The sequence below is a fragment of the Paralichthys olivaceus genome, chromosome 13, assembly GCF_024713975.1.
Source record: "Paralichthys olivaceus isolate ysfri-2021 chromosome 13, ASM2471397v2, whole genome shotgun sequence".
Taxonomy (NCBI): Eukaryota; Metazoa; Chordata; class Actinopteri; order Pleuronectiformes; family Paralichthyidae; genus Paralichthys; species Paralichthys olivaceus.
Window position 1 is genome coordinate 23,757,305 of NC_091105.1, and position 22,754 is coordinate 23,780,058.

The 22,754-nt window shown below is 38.8% G+C and overlaps 1 protein-coding gene across 6 annotated transcripts in view; it reads left to right on the forward strand.

Annotated features, from left to right (window-relative positions):
• Positions 1-1,384: 1,384 nt before the first annotated feature.
• LOC109632016 (intermembrane lipid transfer protein VPS13B) overlaps positions 1,385-22,754 on the forward strand; it is a 313,199-nt gene continuing 291,829 nt past the window's right edge. For all 6 annotated transcript variants that reach the window (XM_069537175.1, XM_069537173.1, XM_069537176.1 and 3 more), the window contains exons 1-4: positions 1,385-1,523; positions 2,427-2,580; positions 5,251-5,394; positions 22,603-22,720. In XM_069537175.1, the coding sequence (XP_069393276.1) occupies positions 2,434-2,580; positions 5,251-5,394; positions 22,603-22,720 (409 nt within the window). In that variant the 5' untranslated portion in view covers positions 1,385-1,523; positions 2,427-2,433. The remainder of the gene's footprint in view (positions 1,524-2,426; positions 2,581-5,250; positions 5,395-22,602; positions 22,721-22,754) is intronic.

The window sequence follows — 22,754 nt, forward strand, 5'->3', positions numbered from 1 at the left end:
GCTCTTTTCTTTTTGTTTTTCATTCAAACGAACCGAAAAACACCAGATTGATCCATTTGTTGAGCACTTTCACACTGTCCTGTCAGGAAGACAAGAGAAACAGAGGCAACTCTATCAACTCCATCGACTTCACTATCGACTTTACTCGGCTGGACACCGACGTGACTTCTAGTTTCTCTCTCTCTCACACACACACACACACACACACACACACACACACACACACACACACACACACACACACACTGGGCAGAGGGTGGACAGTCACATGGTGACATTGGGAACCTTCATCTGTCTGGTTGCTGCAGGGGAGAAGCTGCACTGACAGTGAATATTAGACATTTCAAACATCGGGACTCGACAAACTAAGACTGGGCGCAGGTGAAGCATCGTAAGACACCAATGGTTAAAGGTTGGCTCAAGTTCAGAAACACATATCAAACATACTCCGCTATTCCCAAAGCACCGGGATCGAACGCCGAACCTGTGGTGTCTGCAGGTCCCGGCGCTTCACTGCTCAGATTTGATATGATCTCCACATGACCTTCATCGGCCTGTGACTGACACTTTGTGCTCCACTTCCACTGTCACCATCATTCTGAGAAACCACTTTACTTTTAAACTATCATCCAGTTGTATTTGTTGACTTTTCGTGTGATCTAATTTAATTCAATATTCCAGAGCTACCAAACAACTGAGTGGCATCAGGGTAATTGTATTAAAATGTTTAGTACATGTTTAATAAACCATGTGATTTATGATTACAAGGCAAAGCACGATCCCCAAACAACAAAAGGGAGACAATTTGTTGTTTCCTTTAACTTCAGCATCCATGTTATTTATATTTAACATTTGCAACACACTGGCTCCTGCTATCAAAGCGTAAAGAACAGGCAGCCCACACACTGACTCGACTCGGTCAGGTGCGAAGTTTATTCGCGTCTGTCTCAGCAAAGGTGAGCGTGCACATCCATGTGCGCGCCAGAGGCAGGAGACGGAACTCACCATTACCACGTGGAGCGATGCGTTCAGGAGCACCTCCTACAGCCTCATCAACACAGGGAGTACGTGTTGTGAACGCTCGATTATAAATACTAAAAAGCCTGACTTTGACAGACAAGACACGCGCAGTAATTGAATGTCATTCAGCTGCAATTATGGCTCATGATACCGTTCTGAAGTGAATTAAAAATACGTGATGTGCACCGGATATGTACGTGTTGTTGTTGCGGATTTATCCGAAATCAGCTCTGTAATGATTCTGTCACCCACTCGTGTATCACAAAGAATTGATCGTGTCTCGTGTGCCACTCTTTTGCTCAGTATAAACTTGCACTGGAAGTGAAGTTCAAATTTCCTACAGGACCGAAAGGCAACCCCAGGCATACGGAAGCCGCGATGATGTTGACGCATGACGTTTGAGCTGAAGTTGTAGGAGAGATGTGGCTAATGGTAACGGCACGAATAGCTTCTATTAAAACCTCGAAGTGAAGTAATTGCCACGGGACACAGACGGGAGTGAAGTAAGGAGGTGTTTTTCTATTGTTCCTCGTGGCTGAGTGTTTTATTCAGCCTAAACGAACGAAGTTTGGAGCACTTCTTCTCGGTTAGCTTAGCTTCTTTGCTCTGATGCTACAATGTACACAGTTAGAATGACAGACGAGCATTGCTAGCCTCTCTATCGTTAACTGGGAGTAAAATACCCCCCTACGCAGTATCATATCTTTAGTCCATTTGGTTACTATGATATGCATTTACAGGAGAGAACTGCTGGTAGCTGGATGCTGGAACAGTAGCAAGCAGACCAACTAGGGCACAGCTGTTACTCAAAACCAAACTACTTACAAGAAGAACCACTGGAATTCATTCAATTTATAATCCTAATAGTCGTTAAATGCATATTTCCCTGATATAACATGAGGTAGATCCTACCTCGTGAGGTTTTGAAGCACAGAAATGTGCACTTCATGCTATAAAACTGTTACATACAATGCAGTGCTGAATTTGAGCTTGAAGCTAATATGATTCAATTTCAAAAACAATTGTAAAACAGTATATTTAACATAGTAGTGGAAAATGCGGTAATAGTACATTTTGTCTGGTCACAGCTGCCAAGAAGCCCAGATGTACATAGCTTTAATTATGGCTTCATTCCATTTCAAGTGTTCCAATGAATTATGCTCGTAAGGTGGCATGCACTTGCTGAATGAAATGCAGCCATCTTTAATGTTATTACTTTAACCTGCGACCCATGCTATGATGTTTTAGAAATATCTCCCGTGGAAAAATATGAAAACAAACATGCAAAACATCTGCATCTGACCAAAGCTTTAGGAGCAGTGGTGTTTCTTATAAGATGGTAAAAGGAAACAAGATGTTGACTCATTGCATAATTTTGTCTCATGTTTGTTTTGTGTTCATGACAGGGGCGAGATGTTGGAGTCCTATGTCACACCGCTCCTTATGAGCTATGTAAACAAGTATATAAAGAATCTGAAGCCATCTGACCTGCAGCTGTCTCTTTGGGGAGGAGATGTGGTGCTCAGCAAGTTAGACCTGAAACTGGATGTACTGGAACAGGTACTGTATACTGAATGTAACCTCTGCTTTTGTTTCTTTTAGGTTATTTTGCAGGACCAAGAGAAAACTCATTGGAATGACAGACATTGCATTTTCTCCTTAGAATGTGGAAAAGTTACAGGGTTACAGAGGGAAGTTGTTACTGTAGCTCTGAGCTCACCATTGCTTCGCAGCTCAATGATTTCATCTTGTTGGTTCTCAGGCACATCAGCTGGTTCCACATTAAACAGCGTAGCAAACATGTTTAGTTCCTTTTTGTTTACATTTCATGCCCTGATAGCGTTGCCCAAATGCTTGAAAGTTGTTTGCATTTGCACCTCTTTCCAGTTGCACATGCCACATCATGCATGGCTTGCAAACACAATAACTCCTCCCTGCTATCAAACTCTGCACTACCCCCATGTACAGACATGGCTAGTTGGGCATCATTTATTTATGCTATTCTACTATTATAATTCCTTGTAGTGTCTTTTAGGGTTTTAGTTTTAAAACAATATCACTTATCCACTTAATGATTCTTTGTGCCAAACTAACACTTTAGAACAATTCTACTTTGTTTTATTCTAGTGGCTCTGCAGCAGCTAAAAGGCTCCTTCACAATTTTTGCTTCTGACAGAGGTTATAAAGTGGTCATCATTCATGTCTATATTGAAAGAAAGATGCGTTAGGGTGCTATCTGAATGAATTGTCTGTCCTATATAGGCTGTCTTTATGATAAATTTGAGTTTAAATATCAATCTATTTTTCTCAACAAAGTATTGTGGAAGATTTCACATTTAAAGGTCCAGTGTGTAAGATTTAGGTGAAAGGGAACTATTGGCAGAAATTTAATGTAGAATAATAAATGTTTTCACTAGTTCATTTCATCTAAATTGTATGAATTGTAGTTTTCTTTACCCCAGAAGATTCCCTTTATATTTAAATACTTTATATTTACATCAAGCCTCCGTAGAGAGGGTCCCCTCTCTATGGAGGCCGCCATGTTTTTTACATTAGTCCAGACTAGACAAACTAAAACCTTTTGAGTTTTTATTACAATTAAAGGCTACCACAGTTTCTTTTTCACGTTTGGAAGGAGAGGTGAGGGGTGGTCAGCTGCAACATGCAATTTCAACATTAGATATCGTAAAATTCTACACACTGTACCTTTAAAGTCTTCACTTGTATAAAAATATTTTACAAGAAACACGAAGTATCATTAGTTCCATTAGTGCATTGAGTTACACTGTGGGCTGCAAAGTGAGCACTGCTTTTTTTCGCTAAATTTATGTACATTTTTGAAAATGAAGTTTGCCGAATTAGCTATTAACTACTGTGGCAATGGATAGATGCACCAACTTATCACTGAATTACTTTGATACTGACGAAATCTTGAAAACTTGATCATTCACCTTCCAATTTATGCCAAATAATTAGTCTCATTATTAAGAGAGCCAAACCCGGAAATTAAGTTAAGATCCAAATATCATGCAATATTTTCTTGCAATTATGAAATCTGGATCTTATTATGAGATTTCTTTCATAATTATGAGATACATATTATGCAATAAGGTCTCCAAATGTTTTCTTTTGTAAATGCAATGAGTTTCCATTTAGAAATGATTTGTTAACTTTGGTAAATGTCTGGTTAGCTCCGGATCTTCCCATTTTTTCATTGTTTTTGGCCAGGCCTCCACACCCCCACAGCTAAATTCATGATTTCTTTTTTTGTTTTTGTTCATAAAAACATATGCGTATCCCTGGCGTGGCATCTTCCTTGCTGGTTGCCGTCACTGGGTTGAGCCAAGCAAAGCTTTGAGGTTGTGGCTGTAACACTAGCAAACAGCAGCAAACAGAGAATCTTAAATGTCATTTGGATTTACTCAGATATTTTGCTCTCCAGTCTTATTTTGATACATTGTTCGTTTTACACTTGTAATGTCTGGATTAGATCAATCGACCATGAGTTAAAATAATTTTCTCTTGAGAGGGTTCTGACTGCTTCTGAAGACTAGACCAAAATACTACCCAACCCAAAAGAGATTGTGATGAAAGTTCTTATTGGAAGCAGCTTTAATCCCACCGACAGTGGGAATCGTATGCAGATTTGATGTGTAATGCCATATCAAAATCTTGGCAACTGTCCTCCCTTTGACTTTGTTTTATTGCATTGAATTTGGACAATGCCTCTTTTAAGATGTGCAATTAGAGATTATCTTACTAATAAATTAAATAAATTGTAAATTTGAAATCGTAATGAAACATTATGAGGTTTATTGAGCAGACATACTGTAAATCCATGACAGCTTTTTCTTTTTTTCAGAAATCTGTTTGGTTATTAGTTTTTTGGCTTAGACTTACAGAGGAGGCATATGAAGTCTGTGTGTAGGCAGTCTGGTTTCATGGGACTCGTTCTCACACCAAGTGGTTCAAGATGCTGAACAGTGATTTGTCTGTCCCTGAGAAATTGGACTGATTTTGTTAAAAGCGTGACCTATATGTAATATGCAGCTGATTTTTTTTAATGATCCTCTCATCTTCAAATATTAGTTTAAAAGTACTCTTTAGAAAATGGATGGATAAAGGCTCCAAATAATAAATACTACTTCAGTGGTGACTGAATTACAGATGTAATATTATTGTTGAGATTCTTGTAAGTTATGTGTTTTCATCTTTTTTGTTTCTTTGCAGGAGTTGAAGCTGCCCTTTACATTCATGAGTGGTCATATCCATGAACTGCGTATCCATGTACCCTGGACTAAGCTGGGTTCAGAGCCTGTAGTCATCACGATCAACACCATGGAGTGCATTCTCAAGCTGAGGGATGGAGCACAGGTGAGTTCCTAGCTGGTATGAGAAATAACCTACAGAAATAAAACAGGGCTGGCCAAGTTTTGTAATGGCCTTTGCTTTGAACAACACAAGTTTTTCATCAGTCACCTTACCTATGTATAATGAAATATTGTTCATATTTTTAAAAGACCAAATCTGTTGGTTAAACAAAATCTAATATTTATTTTTTAAGCACAACTGTATCTTAGATCAGCTACACCAGTACAGCTGCCTTTTCTAGTTGCTAGGCAAGGTGCACTCATTTCATATGATATAACAAATTGTTTCTGGACTGAATTATGAAGCTACAATTTCTAGCAACAGAGCTCATTTGTATTATTCATATTTTGCTTACGTATATTATGGTTTATTCTATAGTGTACTACATAGGGTAGGGTATCTTTTTTTTTTTTCTGATTCTGGTCCCAGAAATGATTTTTTTTCTTAAAAAATACACAAAATGACATTTGTCAATGAGAACAGCTTTTTTTACTAAGGCAAATTGGAAGTTGAAATTTAAACTTTAAATGTTAACGATTATAAGCTTATATAAAGCAAATAAGCAAATATAAGTAGATGCACAACTCATACCAAATTTAACGAAATAAAAATGAAACCTAACCTTAAGAAAACTATTTAAAAAATGGTTTTGGCGCTTAATACAGCAGAATACTCCAGCTCCAAACGCATCCTCAACTTTCTCACCACCACTGCTGGCTGATGTACTTGGCATGGGGTCACACAAGGAGTCAAACACGGTGCATCCTGCTACTTTCAAATGTATCCTGTGCGTTGCCGGGTAATTCATTATGTTTGCTGTGTTCCTTACACAGAATTATAACATATTCAAACATTTGCTGCACGTCCTAGTGTCCGAATCCTTTCAGGTGAAATACAGCCACAGCGTTTAGCATTTGGCAATTTAATGTCATGTCAACTCGAATTTGAGATAGCTACTAGCTAGGGCCATGTAGACAGTGTGTTGCCACCACAGTTGAGTGTTATCTTAAGTAGGCATGTGCAGTGTGGCTTATTTTGCCTGTAAGCAGGGCAACTGCTACATAGCTCAGGCACCAAAATGGGGCACCAAAATCTTCATTGTGATTCAGTCTGGGACGATACTGGCTGTGAAGGAACTGGTGCCTGATGGCATCAGATTTCAGTGCCCAACCCTAGTATATAGAAGGCACTTCATAGGCAGGGTTTAAAACTTGTTGATTTGACACTGTTAAACAGGAGTTGCTTTTCTCTTTCTTATGCCTGGTTAATTATTCAAGTGAGAATTGTTCTTTTTAAAAGGAGAGCAGAAGAAAATACTCAATGCCTGATTGAGGCCAAATTATTAATTTATGCCAGGGATGGATTGTAATCTATATTTTCAAAGGCTTCTGGGGGGGGGGATGTAATGACTGGTTGCAATGAGGAACACATTTTCAAACTTTGGGGATGAAAGTGTTTTGCCGTCCATACTACCAGAATTAAGTATTAGCAAAGGCTCTTGCAATTTATCTTGAGACGCATCTGCCTTTATTTTGAAACAGATGGATTTCAGCATAAAACATATATCAGTTATTGTCTTGCCCATATTTTTGTCATTTATAAATGGATGGTTCTACTTTGTCAATATGGTTTCCCTTAAGTAAACCACAGTACACCCACTCAGCATATTTGTCCTTTAAAACAGGGACAGCTTCATTGACCACTCACCAGAAATAGTCAGAGAAACTCAAAACTGTAAGGTGACTATTGACTTTGATCAGTGCTATTTACTGCTGCACCATCTTTAACATATTGTTGTTCTGTTTTATTTAATAAGCAGGGAAATGCCATTTAGAGTTTTTGACCTGTAGGAGCACTATGTTTTTTTTTTTTATGATTACATATCCTTTTTGTCTGTCAGGCAGAGAATAATTGGAGCACTGTAAGCGCATAAACGCATGTACACAATGTAATATTTCTACTTTTATGACAAATTGGGCTTTATGATGAAGAAAAACCACCCACCATATTTGTAAAACCTCAGTACACACACTGTTTTGTTAGCAGTACAAAATACAGAAACAAAAAAACAGAAACCTATTTGCTTGCAAGGGGAATCCACAGGGCGCCATTTAAGGAAGAGATTTAGTTTTTGTGGATTATCAGTCAGAAATGTCACTTAAGTCCTGTCACACATCATCATGGGCGTAAATCTCAAAACAGTTCTTCCAAGAGAAATATTAAAAATATTTATTCATAAAAACATTTTTGAAGTGTGCTATATGAAAGGCATTTTTTTCATGTAGTTTTGCATTAGAGCCTGGTCCTACCTTTGCCACCCATGTGGTTTGCAAGAATGAGTGTAACTCGGCACTGGCCCTTTATGGAAAGGTTGAGGTTTCAAGGCCAGATGTCCCAGAAGAAACACATTTCGAGGGAAGTCAATTACAGCTAATTACATAGACTGTGGCAAAAAGATTTGTAACACTTGAGCTGCCCAGAACTAATGGTAAATATCAAACTATGCAGGTGGCTACTGGTCATGCGATCAGGTTTCTTGTTCAATGGAAATCTAAACTTTTTTTTATGGTTCATGTGCCAGTGCTGGTGTAATGCATAGTCTCAAAACAGCAGTTTGTTACATATGTTTTTAAAAGACTTCTAGTCAAGAAAAGATTTTTGGTGAATTGCAAATGACATTTGGACAAATAATTTAGCGGCATGTATACCCATGAGACATAATTTGGAGCAATGCCAGACCTACAACAGAAGTCTTTCTAGCATGTGGAATTTAAATGAGCTGCTACACTTCTCTCCTATGTGAGTGGGAGGCTGAAGGCTGACTACTGTGTTCTTGCCAAGAAAATGCTGTCAGTTTTCTGATATAGTTCAGATTTGTGTCATTCAGTAACTTGTTTTGTCTTAATTACACATTCACCATTGTTAGTACATCACAACAACAACAATATTTGTTATGTCATCTCTTTGGTGGCAGTTTCCCTCCCCAAAGAGAATTTCCTTGATTGAAGTGGCCGGTCTATAGTTCTTTGTCACATTAGCTTCACATTAGCTTCACATTGTATTTCTCTGAAAGTTAGATATTTTTCCAATACATGTCAGACCCTGGTCCAAATTGAATCTGATCCTAGCAGTGATGCAGAGAGGTGAATAACTTGGGCAAAGAGAGTTGTCCTTGAAGCACTCAATTAATTTAAGTAATGGCCCATGAGATTTAAAAAGAGATGTGTATTTATGCATGGAAAATGTTACACTCTAAGTTTAGTAGATTACTCGTGTTTTCTTGCCCAGTAGAGACAGGATATTTGGGCCTCATGTCGCCAAAGTGTGGACATGATAAATTATATAATTAATATGGTTTGTTTTCATAATTACTGTTCAAGCCGAAGCCTTGCCTGTAAAAACATCCGTACATCTTTTGAAGTTCATTAAGTGTTGTGTTGTTTGACCCAAATTATTTGGACCTTTTTAAATGTTCGTATTTCTCCTTGAGAGGAACTGGGTAATATTAGTGATATTGACATTGTTTAATAGGGCCCATCTGCAAAGCACCAAGAGCGACTCACAATTATAGTTTCCAGCAAATGTTGAAATTTGGGAGTTCGGCAGCAGTTGGAGATTACAGCTCCTGCTGACAGTGTAATTGCTTGAAATAAGCTGTAATGAAGCTGTAGTGCAGAAAAAAAAGTCAACTTGTTCTGACATTACTTTTACAAACCAAGGGCCATAGGCAAACAAATGCATTGTGTGTGTATGTATGTATGTCTATATATATATATATATAAACACACACACACGTGTAGATATGTATATGTCTGATATTACCTGACGTTTAGTCTGTTTACATGTTTTCTTCAGTACAGTCTCTGTTTTCAAACAAGAAACACCTTTGATTCGTTTTTAGATGTAAAATTAAACTGAGCCCTGGTCTGTCTCTAAGAACTATAAAGTATGTGACAAGAGATTGGTCCTGGGAAAAGAGTTTTGGAGTTGTCAACTTAATTTCTTTCTGATGTGCAAAGATGCACTTTTTGGCCCCTTGGAAATGGTTCATCAAGTGAATTAACAGTTTGATCTATATGCACGCCCTGTATTGAAATTGGAGTTATTAATTGAACATATGGTCTCCATCTAGTATCTTATTTGCCCCATGGAAATCTCATGGAACGAGTTAGCAATTTTCAGTTTTACCAGCTTCACACTAAACTGTTCACATTCGTGACAGATTCTCTGTGTATTTGGTATTTTCTTCATCAGGTTGTGTTGTCATTTTAATGTTTTCTATTAGATGTGGTGGACTGGAGCTGGTATGTGATATTGAACATTTGGTTTAAAGCATTAGTGCCCTCCAGCTTCAATCTATAATGATGAGATGGATAAAACCTTTGGTCGGAGGTAGAATTAATTCTGTGGCTGTTTTATGAATTCTGCTCTTGTATTTGTAGCTAGTTGTAGCAGTAACAGAAATTGGCAAGACTGAACTCAGGCTTTAATGAAAGACCTAACAGCTAACATTGATGTAATGTTGCAAAATTACGGGCACATTTTCTTTTCTTCTTGACATCTTGGTAAACTGATCCAGATGTTGAGGATGAGGTGTGATCAGCAAAGACAGAGAGGAACTGGCTGGATAACGGTTTCAGTGGATCATAACACTCTCAAGCACTCTTTCTTTTTTATGAGACAAAGATAAGGGCTTGGGTTTACAGAGGAGAGACTTTCTGGTTTTGGCTCGGCCCGCTGCTTGATCTGGGAGTTTTATGGCTGCTGAGTGCATTTGCCACTGATGTGGAGGTTCTGATTGATGCATTGCCTCAAGATGATTTGGGGAGGTGCCTCTGAGACTTCTTGGTTTGGCATATGGTCCATCTAGGCCTTTTCTTCTGTTAGATTCCTTCCAAACTATTTTTAGGACTTTACATGACTAAACTTCATTGCTCCTAAATAATGGGTAATACGTGAATGACTTAAAAAACGTATTCAGTATACTGGATATTGATCTGCTCACATTGTGATATGGAAGTGTTTGTTAATCCGATTGCATAGTTAATTCCCAGTTGTGGACATAAACTGCAGATGCTTCTGCTTCAATATGTTCCTTTTCCACTCATGGGTCTCATCCACAACCCACTAAAATGGAAGCTATTCCCAGCTTCTGTGTGCACACTGTTGTAGTGTATATTAAGCTTTCCTTTCTGCTTTAATATCAGATTGTAATAAGATTGTTGTCACAGTGTGAACATGTTATATAGTGACAAAACAAGAACTGCATTAGTGTCATTAAATATGCAATCAAATGTTCCTTCACTGTCAGCCCTCATAGTGTCCAGCCCCATCTGACAGAAGGAGTTCCAGCCTGTTTGTGCCTAAGCTCATCTTTCATAAGTCAGAAAACATTCAGGGAAAATATAAAGAAGTAAAAGAAAACAGCCTGTGGGAGTATGCAATCAGATAGCACAAGCTGGATAATCTCTCTCCCAATTCCATCCGGAAATCTTGCCTTTGATTCCCCGACTCACAGGGAGCAAATGGCTTACAGAGATTGCACCATAAATCTGTCTGATCATCAGCACAGCGGGGCCTTGTCTTCAAGACTGAGGAGACAGAGGGTGAAGACATGTAGCTTTAGCAAATCTATTTTCCTTGAATCCAACCCCCTAAAGCAGCAACAAAACCCATCTCTAACTGTAAATAATAAAAACATGGTGCTGTTGGCACACTGTGGATTCCTCTGGCAGGTTGGAAGCCAGAGCATGCATTCTGATGAGACAAAAAGAACTGTTTAGAGACAGAAGTAGACTGAATGGGTAGAGGGATAATGCTCATGCTGTAAATATATGTCCCCTTATTCAAGATCTCAGCATAGAGTCCCCCATTGCACTGGTAACTGTTTGGCATGCCAAACTGATTTATAGCATCTGCAGAAGGCCCCGCACAAGTGTGTAATTCCAGTGTAGGGCCTTGCACTCAGCCACCATTACTTGTGAGTCAACGGAGGCTACACAACCCACAGTGTTATACTGCTTTGTCTTTGAGGTCTGGCGGAGGTTTGGGATCCTGGTGGAATGAGGTGACTTCAGCTTTTCAGACAGTCCTCAGACACAGGAAAGCAGTAAGAGGGGAAAAATTAAACCCATCAGCTTCCTACATCCACTGAGTAAAGTAGTGATACACTCTGCACAACAGCTGCTGCTTATACCTGCTCTCAGGCCATCCGGACTAACTGTTCCTCGGTGAAACCTATTACTTGCTGGGGGCTTCCGGTGATATTACAATTTAGGAAACTATTTTGTCAGTTAAGGCCAATGTTGGTTTTATCAGTGCTTTCTTTAGACAGAAATTGTGGGAAGATATTTTGTCACAATCAGGAACACAATTTACTTAATGAGTCTTGAATCTAGATATAAACAATAAGAAGTTTAATTCAGGGAAGGTGTTTTTATACTTAATATTGCTTTTAAAAATTCTTGTTTTTATGTTGTGAGTCAGTATGACACAGCTGGCTATCATTTCATTGAATTTATTTTCATGACTCCATTGGTCCGTACTATTCTTGCAAACACATTATCTCAAGACAGCCTTAAAGACATTTCTTTAGTTGAACAAACATTCAGTTGGACTCATGGATTGACTGAGTCACAGGTTGGGTTCGCTGTAAAATCACAAATCAAATCAGTATCTCAGGTACACCTCCAGGAAATACTCTCAAATTTGGTAAAGATTTTCATTTCAACTCAAAGGTAATGTAATTAGATTTGGGTTGTAAAAGGTCAAGGTCACAGTGGACTCACATAACATGTTTTTGGCCCTTGAACATTATATCTAAAGTCTGCCCTCATAGAATTTCTTCTAATTTCACCAGTGGTCACTTGGACCGTTAACTGATAAGATTTCAGTGGTCAAAGGTCATGGTGCCCTCATATTAGTCTGAAAAACAAAAAACATGTGGGCTGAAACTGCACTTGTTGCTGGAGGCATGGAACTGATGCCTTAATTGTATTTATTTTATATTGAAGCTAAGACCGCAGACTATGGCAACCAGTTTTGGTTGCACTATATGGTCCACTAAATAGTGAGTTCCCAATTTTGTAATACTTTCCGAAAGCTTAGTTAAACCAAGCCATACCATGCATTGCGCTCGCACTGGAAGTATACGAGAGGAGAGACCGGTCATACAGATGTGAATTTATGAGCAGAGCATCGCAGCACAAACTGCAGAAAACAAGTATTTTTATACATTTGAAGATTATCATTCAACGTGTGCAATATAAAACTTAATGATGATATTATTAAACTGTGAAATATAAAGCTTCTGTTACATTTCTTTGCCATATCGGGTTTGACAACAACATCTTAGAAATCATTCCCAAATTTGATTTAAAAATATATGCATCTGTCTATATATTGGTATCAGAAATGTTTTACAGGCCCCCAAAAATCCATATTATTCAGTCTGTAAGGCATGGAATTATATCATTATATCGATAACATTGAACACATTGCTACTTAAAAGTAGAGATAACTGGACGCTTACTGACATAACCTGGACCCAACTCTCTCTGGACTTGAACTGCAAGTCACGTTCATAACAGCAACAAATCCTCCAATTATTCAGGTGATAGATGGTGCAGCTGGGTGCAGCAGCAAGAGGCAGGAAGTAAAGTATTCTGCTGTGGAGATCATGTTATCATCACACACTTTGTCTGAGATTTTATTTATTTTTTATTTTTTGGGCTTTTGCATGTGAGAGGCATCATCAACCCCCCACCCACTCAACTGCTGTGTTGTCACATGGGATTCTTCGGACTTTCTGCAGACTTTATACTAGGGGGCCAGGTGAAGAGAGCTCTCACTCTGACATTTGAGTTCACACGTGCTCCTACTCCTGAAGAAAGTGCGTGGAATTTCTAGAAGAGTTCACTGCATGTCTGAAAGCAGCTTCTGTGTTTGGGAATTCCCCCACGTGTGTCTTTTTGTCCATGCCTGTGTATGTGTATATCAGGGCTCTGTGTGGAAGGTTTTATTGTTGCTAACACATTGCAGTTATTAGCATTAGGGGGTAGACGTGCCAGTGTAAGCAGCATGCCTCACATGCTCAGCCCAGGCTTGTGGTTAGCTGATGGAGACATCTGAAGGACCAGAGCCTCTCAGATCTAAATCAAGAAGAATTTCTCCCTCTTTCTCATTCTCTCTCTTGATTGTTTTTTCCCTCCACTTCCCTGTTGTGTCTCTTGTATTTTTCTTTTTTTCTGTCTTGGCTTTTTGTTCTCTTAACTGTTGTCACTCCCTCTTTTTTCACACTCTTTGCTATCTTTCATTTTCTTTCCTTGTCTCTTTCCTTTATGTTCTCTTCTTATCACTAGTGAGGCAACATTTGGGTATGTCAAGTGCAATTATAGCAGGGACCAGCAGGAACATGCTATGTTAATATGAAGAAGTCACTGAGCAGAATGTGAATGGGGGTCAATGAAAAGAAAACGGAGACAGCAGTGATCTGGACTGATCAGCCAGGTTCCAAAAACACCTACATCATGATTAGTCACTCGGAATTACTGATTCGTGGCTTTTAATCAAGTCCTGGGATTGGATTTACTTTGACTTAAAATCTTTTGTTTGAACATTTGTGAAAAGGAAAGATTGTATGCTATGAAAGAGCTTGTGCTTTAGCTCTATCTCTGCTTTGTTATGTTTTACTAATAACCTGTTTACTATTGTAGGAAAGTAATTTGTAATTACGTAGCAAAGAAACTGATTTCATGGATCGTTACACTGGCTTTGAGATTTAATGCAGAATTATGCACACTTTAACTGGAGCAGCAGCAGCAACAGCTACTGTACTGAAAACACAAGATTAGCGGCTGCTGCTATTACCTTACATCTTCTTGTGAGACTAAAAATGTCTTGGAGATCAAACCTATACTAAGGAATGCGAAAAGTTAGCACTAAGTGCAAGTGAAATAAGCAGTGACATGCATACACAGGCAGGGCGTAGACCATCCTAAAAGGAATGAGAGCTTTGGCGGTGATCAATATCAAAAGTTGTTTTTGTTCCTTAAACTCTGTGATTTGCAAAAAATTATAAGTGGGGGAAAAATGTTCATTATCCAAAGAAATAAGCCTGCATGTTAACTCAGACTAGAAATAGCTGAATGATCTGGTCAGAGCTCTGGATTTTATGAAGTCTGCGGATGGTTTGAGTCGGAAACGGCAGGAATAGACAGCAGTTGTAGGGTCAGACAGCTCCTACTGTTTAAGGCTGATAAATGAATATTCTGTGTTTGACATGTGTTTAGTGTTTCATGTTGGGAATCAGTTACAGAGGATAGCAAAGCAGACTGTTGGCCTTGAAAGCAGGATTTCCATACATACTAATGTTAGAAAGACTATAACCACAGGACATCACAACGGTACTTTTTTGTGCTAATACTATGTTTTTAAGTTTAACCTGTGCTGTCAGTTGATATTTTTGGACACACACAGGTCGTGTCTCTGTGCCTGTCATGTCTTTGTGAATAGCCTCATGTAGCATTATCACTCACTGCTTTTTTTCACTGGATTATGTATCATTTGTCAAAGGTAGTGTGTGGTTAAAAACCTTTGAGCAATGCAACATTGTGTGTCGTATACGTATCAACCCCTCAAACAGTAGTATCTTGGGTCTCCGGAAGCTGTCTTTTTTCTAAATGATAAAATTTGATCAGCTGTTTTTATGTGGATATTGGTTTTGTGCCCCGATGCTGTGTGGGCTTTGTCGATTATATGAAAGACAAACGGATCAATAAATCAATCAAATTTTATTTCTATACCCCATATTAACAAATCACAATTTGTCTCATTGGGCTTAACAAGATGCAACACCTTCTACCCTTACCCCTCAACAACAGTAAGTAAAACAGCCAAAACAACCCCTATTAACAGGGGAAATAAATGCCCTGTGGAGCTGAAGCTATCAACAAAGTATTTACGACATTGATTAGAAGAAACAGTTTTTAACATAATGGAAAGGTGTGTCTGTGTTTAAAGTATTTATAGATAAGAAATTGTCTGATAGAGATATAGGCAGCAGCAGTGACAATTGTAATGGCAGAGTTTTTGCCAGTAATGGTACGAGTAGGCATAATGTATATCGAAGCAATCTTGTTGTAATCATAGTCAATGATAAGCTGCCACCACAATGAACCACCATCACGATCCAGACTCCACCATTACGATCCACCACCATGATCAGGATAGGAGCTGGCCCAAGATAGACCCGAGCTAGCTCTACCTATAACCTTTATCAAAAAAGGTTTTAATGCTACTCTTAAATGTAAAGAGGATGTCTGAGGTGTTTAGGGCCAAAAGCTTTTTTTGTCCTTGAAACATGCTTGAAGTTTAGTTAATTGATTGCATTATTCTGGTTGTATTATCAAGTATAACTGGTTTCCACGGTGCGTCCCGATAGTGTCTCCTTTGCTGTGCCCCAGTAAAAGGAAATGGATCACAACTGATGTCCAGATGAAATACTGAGAAGTCAGAAGTCCTTATATTGCTCCCTGTGGGACTAGTCTGTAACTGGGGTCTCTGTTTGTTGTTATTCTGGGCATGCTGGAGGCAGATATTAAACACAGCCAGTTTGACTTGGGTACAGTGGAGGCATTCTTGGCTGAGACCTCCAGCATGACATCACCAGTGCTGTCATTGTGATTCCTCTCTCCTTAGAGTGAAATAGTTTTGTAATTGTGCATTCTCATTTTGGCAGATACATTGGAATCTTTTCCTTGTCCCCGTTCCCCGTTCTTTAATGAAGATGTTAGATTTCAGCTTCTGAAAGAAAAAAGGCAAATGCTTGGAAAATTAACCGTTTGCTTTCATTGTAACTTTGAAGGATCAAATGTTCTAAGTGATACTTTGGCTGTTACAGGTCAAATAATATTTGGGGTAGCAAAACAGGAAATACAGGTGTTTTCAAATTTTTAGATTAGATTAGATGAACTTTATTGATCCCAGTTGGGAAATTGTTGTGTCACAGCAGCAGGTCAAGGACATTCACAAAGAGACAAGGGGCAAAAATGCAGAATAAACCAGGGATTCAATATTTGAGACCACCTTAAAATCTTTTATAAACCAGCAATTTTTGCTGTTTACGTTTTTGTTGACATTTGTGGCATGACATTTTTGTGTCATTGTTTTATTTCGAATTATTCATAGAAATATGTTTATGATCCACACAGTAGTGTAAGAAGTAAACAGTTAAGAGCCTAAATTTAAACTTGTGTCAATTAACAGATTCAAGTTTTTAAGGAAGTACGATAAAAATTCCATCCCTTCTATAGTATTCCAGCAACACGAATCACAACAACTGCGTAAAGACTAATGTGAGCCTTTTGTTTTTGTTGTCTGTTTTGTTAGCCTAGCCTTTTCTTTAAACTTTTAAAGTTGGACAAAATCTTTTACAATTTCTTTACCTGTTCAGGAGAAAAATGCTACATTTAAGGTCATGCAGTTTACATATTGTTTGTATTTCAGGACTCTTAACTTTTCATTAACACTGTATAACCATGTTGATTTTCTTTCTCAGTTGTGGGTATGATTACTTCAGGAGAAGGAAAAAGAAAGGGAGAGAGACCACATTTTTGTAATAAGCTGTTGTCATTGAGATAATTATTCAGAGTGTCACACAATGTGATATTCATCTGGGTTCATTTTTCCCTTTAATCCCTCCAGTCTGACATGGATTCCAGCTGCACAGCTCTACTGTGCTTTCAAGTATAGGTCATTATATTTAGGCTGTGTGAGACTGAACATCTATTTGTGTGGTGTGGTATTCAAGTGTTTGTCTTTATTGTATGTATGTGGTGTTGTGTGTTGGTATACAAAAAGCAGATGATATTAGTAAAAAAAGACCTTTGGCACATGGGAAAGAGTGTGAGAAACAGTGCTGACTGGTAACAGCCTTTTATATTCCACCTCCGTTTGAGGAGAAAATGAAACCCATGTCTGTAATCACAACGTAATGGCTTTCTACATTTGTTACAGTTTCATTAAAAACCCATTAGCAGCTAATTTTTAGTTGAGCTGATGGATGTGTTTGAAGCCAAGGACATTAAAGAAAAGGTAATTTGAGTCAAATGCGATGAGCTCCGTTTTCTTCAGCTCACATTCCCGTTGGGTTGTCATCAATGGGTCGAGCAGCTTAAGTGTAAAAGCGGTGGCTGCATACCACCTGACATTACTGGAACTCTCCCAAACTGTGACTGTATGTTTGAAACAGTTAGCCACTTCTCTTGTGTCAGTCCTCTCGGTGCCAGCTGGAAACCATTCTAATGAGAACCAGGGTCATCGCTGTTAAAATAAGCTTCAGGCTACCTGGATATAGATTGGTTGAGAAGGTCTAGAGGGATGAACATGATGGCAATGAAAAACTAGAAACAACTCTATAAAAAGGTCTTAGAAGGTAATAAAGGAACTAAAGTTTCTAAGATTAAGATGGCATGAGAACAAGAGAGGACCAGTAGAACTGAGAATAGATGAACTGTTTCAAAAGCTGTGTGCTCTATGGTGTATGTGAGGCGTGTGTATCATGTGTAGTGTTGGAGTGTCTTCAGTATTGTTATGGAAAATAAGAAAACCATCACATTTATGGTGTCCCATTCACTGGCAGCAAGTATTTAGCCGTTTTCAGCCGTTTTCTTTCACACGCACATATGTGTTCACACATGTACCTCCTCTGGAGAAAGGGGTTTTCTATTCAGTTGGAAGAAAGTCATACTAGGGGTTGGTGCTGTGTCTGCCCTGACTTTGGAGACAGGGTCTCTACTTGTCAGACCAAGTGTGTGTGTCTGTATGTGTAAATGAATGATATGGAGGAGGGGGTTTGTCTGAGATAAGGAGCTATTGGGTTACCTTCATGTTTTTTCTCACTCCGTAGGCGTTTACCCTCCACTGCCTGGCCTCCAATCTCTAGTCCTCCTGCTTTGATATCAGCATGAGTTCACCAGAAACCTGCTGAGGAAAAACAACAATAACAATCCTCTGCATGCACCCAGTAATTTGCTGAAACTGTGTGAAATTGAGTGGTTTTAAAAGTGTTTAGGTTTCAAAGATCACGCAGTTGCAGGAAGGGCGGTCTGCTGAAATTGAGAAATTACTTTGTAATTTGTGGAGGGGAGAAAAAATAAACAAAAGTCACATATTTTATTTTTCAGAAATTGCATTGGGCAATAAAAACAAACTGCCAGTTTTCAAGGAGAAAACCTCAAATTGCAATGAGGCTTTTGTTATATTTTTCTCCAACACTTAATGTAATCCTATTTTGTATGATCTTAAATTGTGTAATCCAAAATATTAAAATTTTAATTTTTTAAAATATATTTGAAACAGTATAAACTGATTCCGAAACTGAAACCAAAGAATCGGCAACTTCAGGTTATGTTTATTTCCTATTAGGTGTCCTCACATCACAATGTTAAAATTTGTGCTGGCTGTGACCTGAAATGAATCTTAAGGTTTTCTTATCACAGTTTACATATACATTACATTGCCAATGGCAGTTTAGATTTGACTGGTTTCTGGTGTCTGTGAGTTGAAGCTTGTTTATTTATCCTAGTAAAACTTTGACAGTATTTGCAAAGGTGCAGTTTCAAATCGCTGGAGGTGGTGGTTCAGCTAATGTGTTGAGGAGCTCAGATGAGGGTCGGCCCTCCAGACAGGCTCAACACACTGCCTCTTGGTTCCCCGACTGAGCCAGACGTGTAATAGGACAGAGGTCAGATCTGGCTTTCCTGTGCCCTAACCCTCCATGGGTGCCCACTTACCCTCTGAGTAGGGGGTCCCCCTAACTTGTCACTCACACTGCCAGAAACAGCTTCTTTTTTCTTTGCCGCTGTTCTCGTCTCATCATCTCCAAGTCACTCTCACTGTCTCCCAACTACTCTTTGTCTGACTGTTCCACTTTCTTATTTTGTTTTTGGCCCCTTATCTCTTTGTTTCTGTTCCCTTTTCCTTTTTTGCAACCGTCATATTTGGTCAACAGCTGAGTTGACATGCCTACAGGGGAAGAACCCCCCCTTCCTCTGGTCCTTCTGTCTTTCTCTCCTTCCCTATCCCTCCCTCTCTGTCCTGCACCCTGTTGTGGCATTGAAGGTATCAGTTTACCCGGCAGCAGCTGAGGCAGGCTTCATTTGTCCCAGGGCTTCCTTCTGAAAAGGCATTTTTTGCCTCTGGAGAATTGCTCATTGCCCACACTGACATTGCATGCTTAATTGCGCTACGTCCAAATTTGGCAGTCTTGTCCTTTAGTGGCAGTTTGAGTTGTTGATATGTTGAAATGTAGTCTTGGCCTGCAGGGCTAGGAATTCCTTTAGGTATGAGAGTCAACAGTGGAGAGAGACTGTTTCTAATGTGCTCAATAAAGTGATATATTAACACCTTAACATGTGAGCATGTATCATTAAAAACTAACCATATCTGAATAACATTTTTCTTTTTTAATTAGATTTTTTCTGTTTTAGATGAAACTTTTAAAGTTGAATGACGAGTTCACAAATGAAGTGTGAATAATGAGCAAGTTATTTAGATCTTATTATTTGCCAATCTCTGTTCTTTGGAACCTTGATGAAGTATTTATTATTCCTCCTCTTGTGTTTACCAATTCCCACCACTCACTGATGGGGGAAAAAGTGCTTGCATAGTGCAGCTCTACCGCAAAGACCCTTACTGAAGTAAAGTGCAAATATTTCTGCCAGAACCTCTCTCGTCTCTTTTGGCAATTGCATGATTACTTTACCGCACTGGGGATTCTTGTTTCTCTGTAAATGTGTCCACAACTCAAATTATGCAAAGTATGTTTAAAACCTAATCTTCGTTACTTAACCACACAGAGAGAAAGGGATTCATTATAATGAAATATTGTCAGAACCAGGGAATGTGTGTTTATTTCACAGGGTATATAATATGTACAGCATGTGTCTTGCCTGAAAGGTGTGGCTGATGGTTTTCCTTTGCTCGTTTGAGTTTGTGTGAATGAAGTGTGTGTTCATAAAGTAAACAAATATATTTGGTTTTGAGACCTTCATTGTTTACATTAGTCAGTAAAGGAGTGACTCCTGTGACACTCTGCTACACTGATCTGATATTTAAATGCTAAACATATGTGATCGCCTGTTTCTTTGTCTGAATTGTCTGACCAACTTACCGCCCAGGCTGCAGTAATCTCTAATCAATGCCATACTGAGGGTTAACACACTCCGACTCTCAACTTGCCCTCACTTGTCTACTTTAGAGTGGTTCTGTTTGGGTTCCTTTCTTTTTCCCTTGTATGGTAAACCTTTTTTGTATTCTGCATTTCATTTTTATCTAGCATTCTGTGTTGCAGGCTTATGTCTACAGTGACTATGAATATACATGTGAAAAGGCTTTTCTTCTGATCATTTATGGTTTTAGAGTTGTTTCAGTAGTTTTGTCTGTATTCCAAAAATAGACAAAATTTGTCCTCTGCATTCCAAAACAGATTTGACAATTTATTAGTCTGAGTCAGTCCCATTTTAGCCTCTGCTAAAGCATGGAAACACGATTACCAAAATGCTCTGGAAAAGATTACAATCTGGTTGTAGAAATTTTGATCTTGATTTCTATGATTTCAGCCTCAAAAACTATTTTTGTGCATTTTTTGTAAAGCTCAGTAACAATACATTTCATCTACATCCACACAAAAACATTTTACTTCTAAAATATATCACTTTTTCCACACTACTCTGTTCCAAAACTTTTGGAAGCACCGTGAGTCCCGTTTCAGTTTGAAAACTCTGGGGTTGCATTTTGGTTTGTACGGACAAAAACTGAAACAGTGATGCAAAGGATGTTGCAAAATCATCTTTCCTCTCCTTTCATTATACTGTGACTTTCTTTTCTGGAAGAAAACAGAATCATCCTCTACTGGTGGACGCGACATACAGTAAATCACTAATTACAAGTTGCTGACCTTGCTGTTTTCACTAGCTGCTTTTGTGCAGTTAAATGCCTCACTTTGTAATCCTACAACTAAAATATTATTCCAACAATCTGATAATTCTCATGGACATGCACAGGCCCATGGTCATATGGTATGCATTGGCAGGCGTGAGTATGGATGGGGATTATTTCTGATACAGAGCTAAAAACTCTCGTGTGGAGAGAAATGTTCTTTTTTTACCTTTTTCTTTTAACCACAGTCTCATGGCTCCTCCACCTCACGTCACAGAGCACCCACTAGGCTGAGGCACTCAACAAGCTGAACCAATAAATAACCTCCTCATCCAGAACCTTGGCTCAATTTGTTTATCTCCTGGCTCATCTCTGAAGGGGAAGTCCATTTGATCGACACACACACACACACACACACACACACACACACACACACACACACACACACACACACACACACTGACTTACATTCCTGGGCTTAACGGGTGATGGTCTCTAAGTGCAGGTGACATGCTGTTGTGGAGGAGAGTCTCCCCCTTCTCATCCATGGAGCAAAGTTTATTTGCAGAACCCATTGTGTGTGTGTTTGTGTGTGTGGACGGTGGGGGGGGCTCAAAAAACAGTGGTTTATGGTAGATGTACCCCCAACCACTCGGCACATTGCACATGTAGCAATACAGTATCAGCTTGCATGGCCACCAATAATTTGATTTCCCTCCTTAAACAGATAAAGTATTGTTAGATTAGATGGTTAACATTGTTCCACATACATAGAATTTCCATAGTTTGTTTGTTAATTAATCAATCTTGCTCATCTGTCTTTAACCTAGATTTCGTATAAGCCTTTTTCGTGTGTGAATGTTTTTTTCAGTTTTTTCAGTTTGTGAAGCACTTTATATACATTTCACTGATAATAATAATAATACACTTTTTAAAGTAAAGTTTATTATTGTTATTATTATCTGTGTGACTATAAATTTCATAAATAGGAAAACCTGGCTATGTTTTATCAAGAAAAATTTCACAGTGTGGTCACTCTGATTGCAACCAATAAATACAAGATCATCTGATGGATACATAAATATTGTGAATGAATTTTTTTTTTTTTTTATTGATTAAGAGCATTAGGTCACGAACATTAAAGTATTACTTACTAATCTAGGATTCATTAAATGATTGTGAGAACAAAATTCAAGTTTACCACTTATGTAGTTCCTTGTTGAGAACTTCATTAACTATCCTCACTGCTTTTCTTGTTTGTTTTTTCTTTAGGATGACCACGAGAGCGGCTCTAGTTCCACCAGTCGCAGTGTCTCAGACAGCTCCAAGGCTGTGGCTAAGCCCCGCCGCCTCCAGCAGGCTGCCCCCAGCGACCCAGACCTACCCCCAGGTAAATGATGGCTCTGGGGCCTCTGAGGCTATTC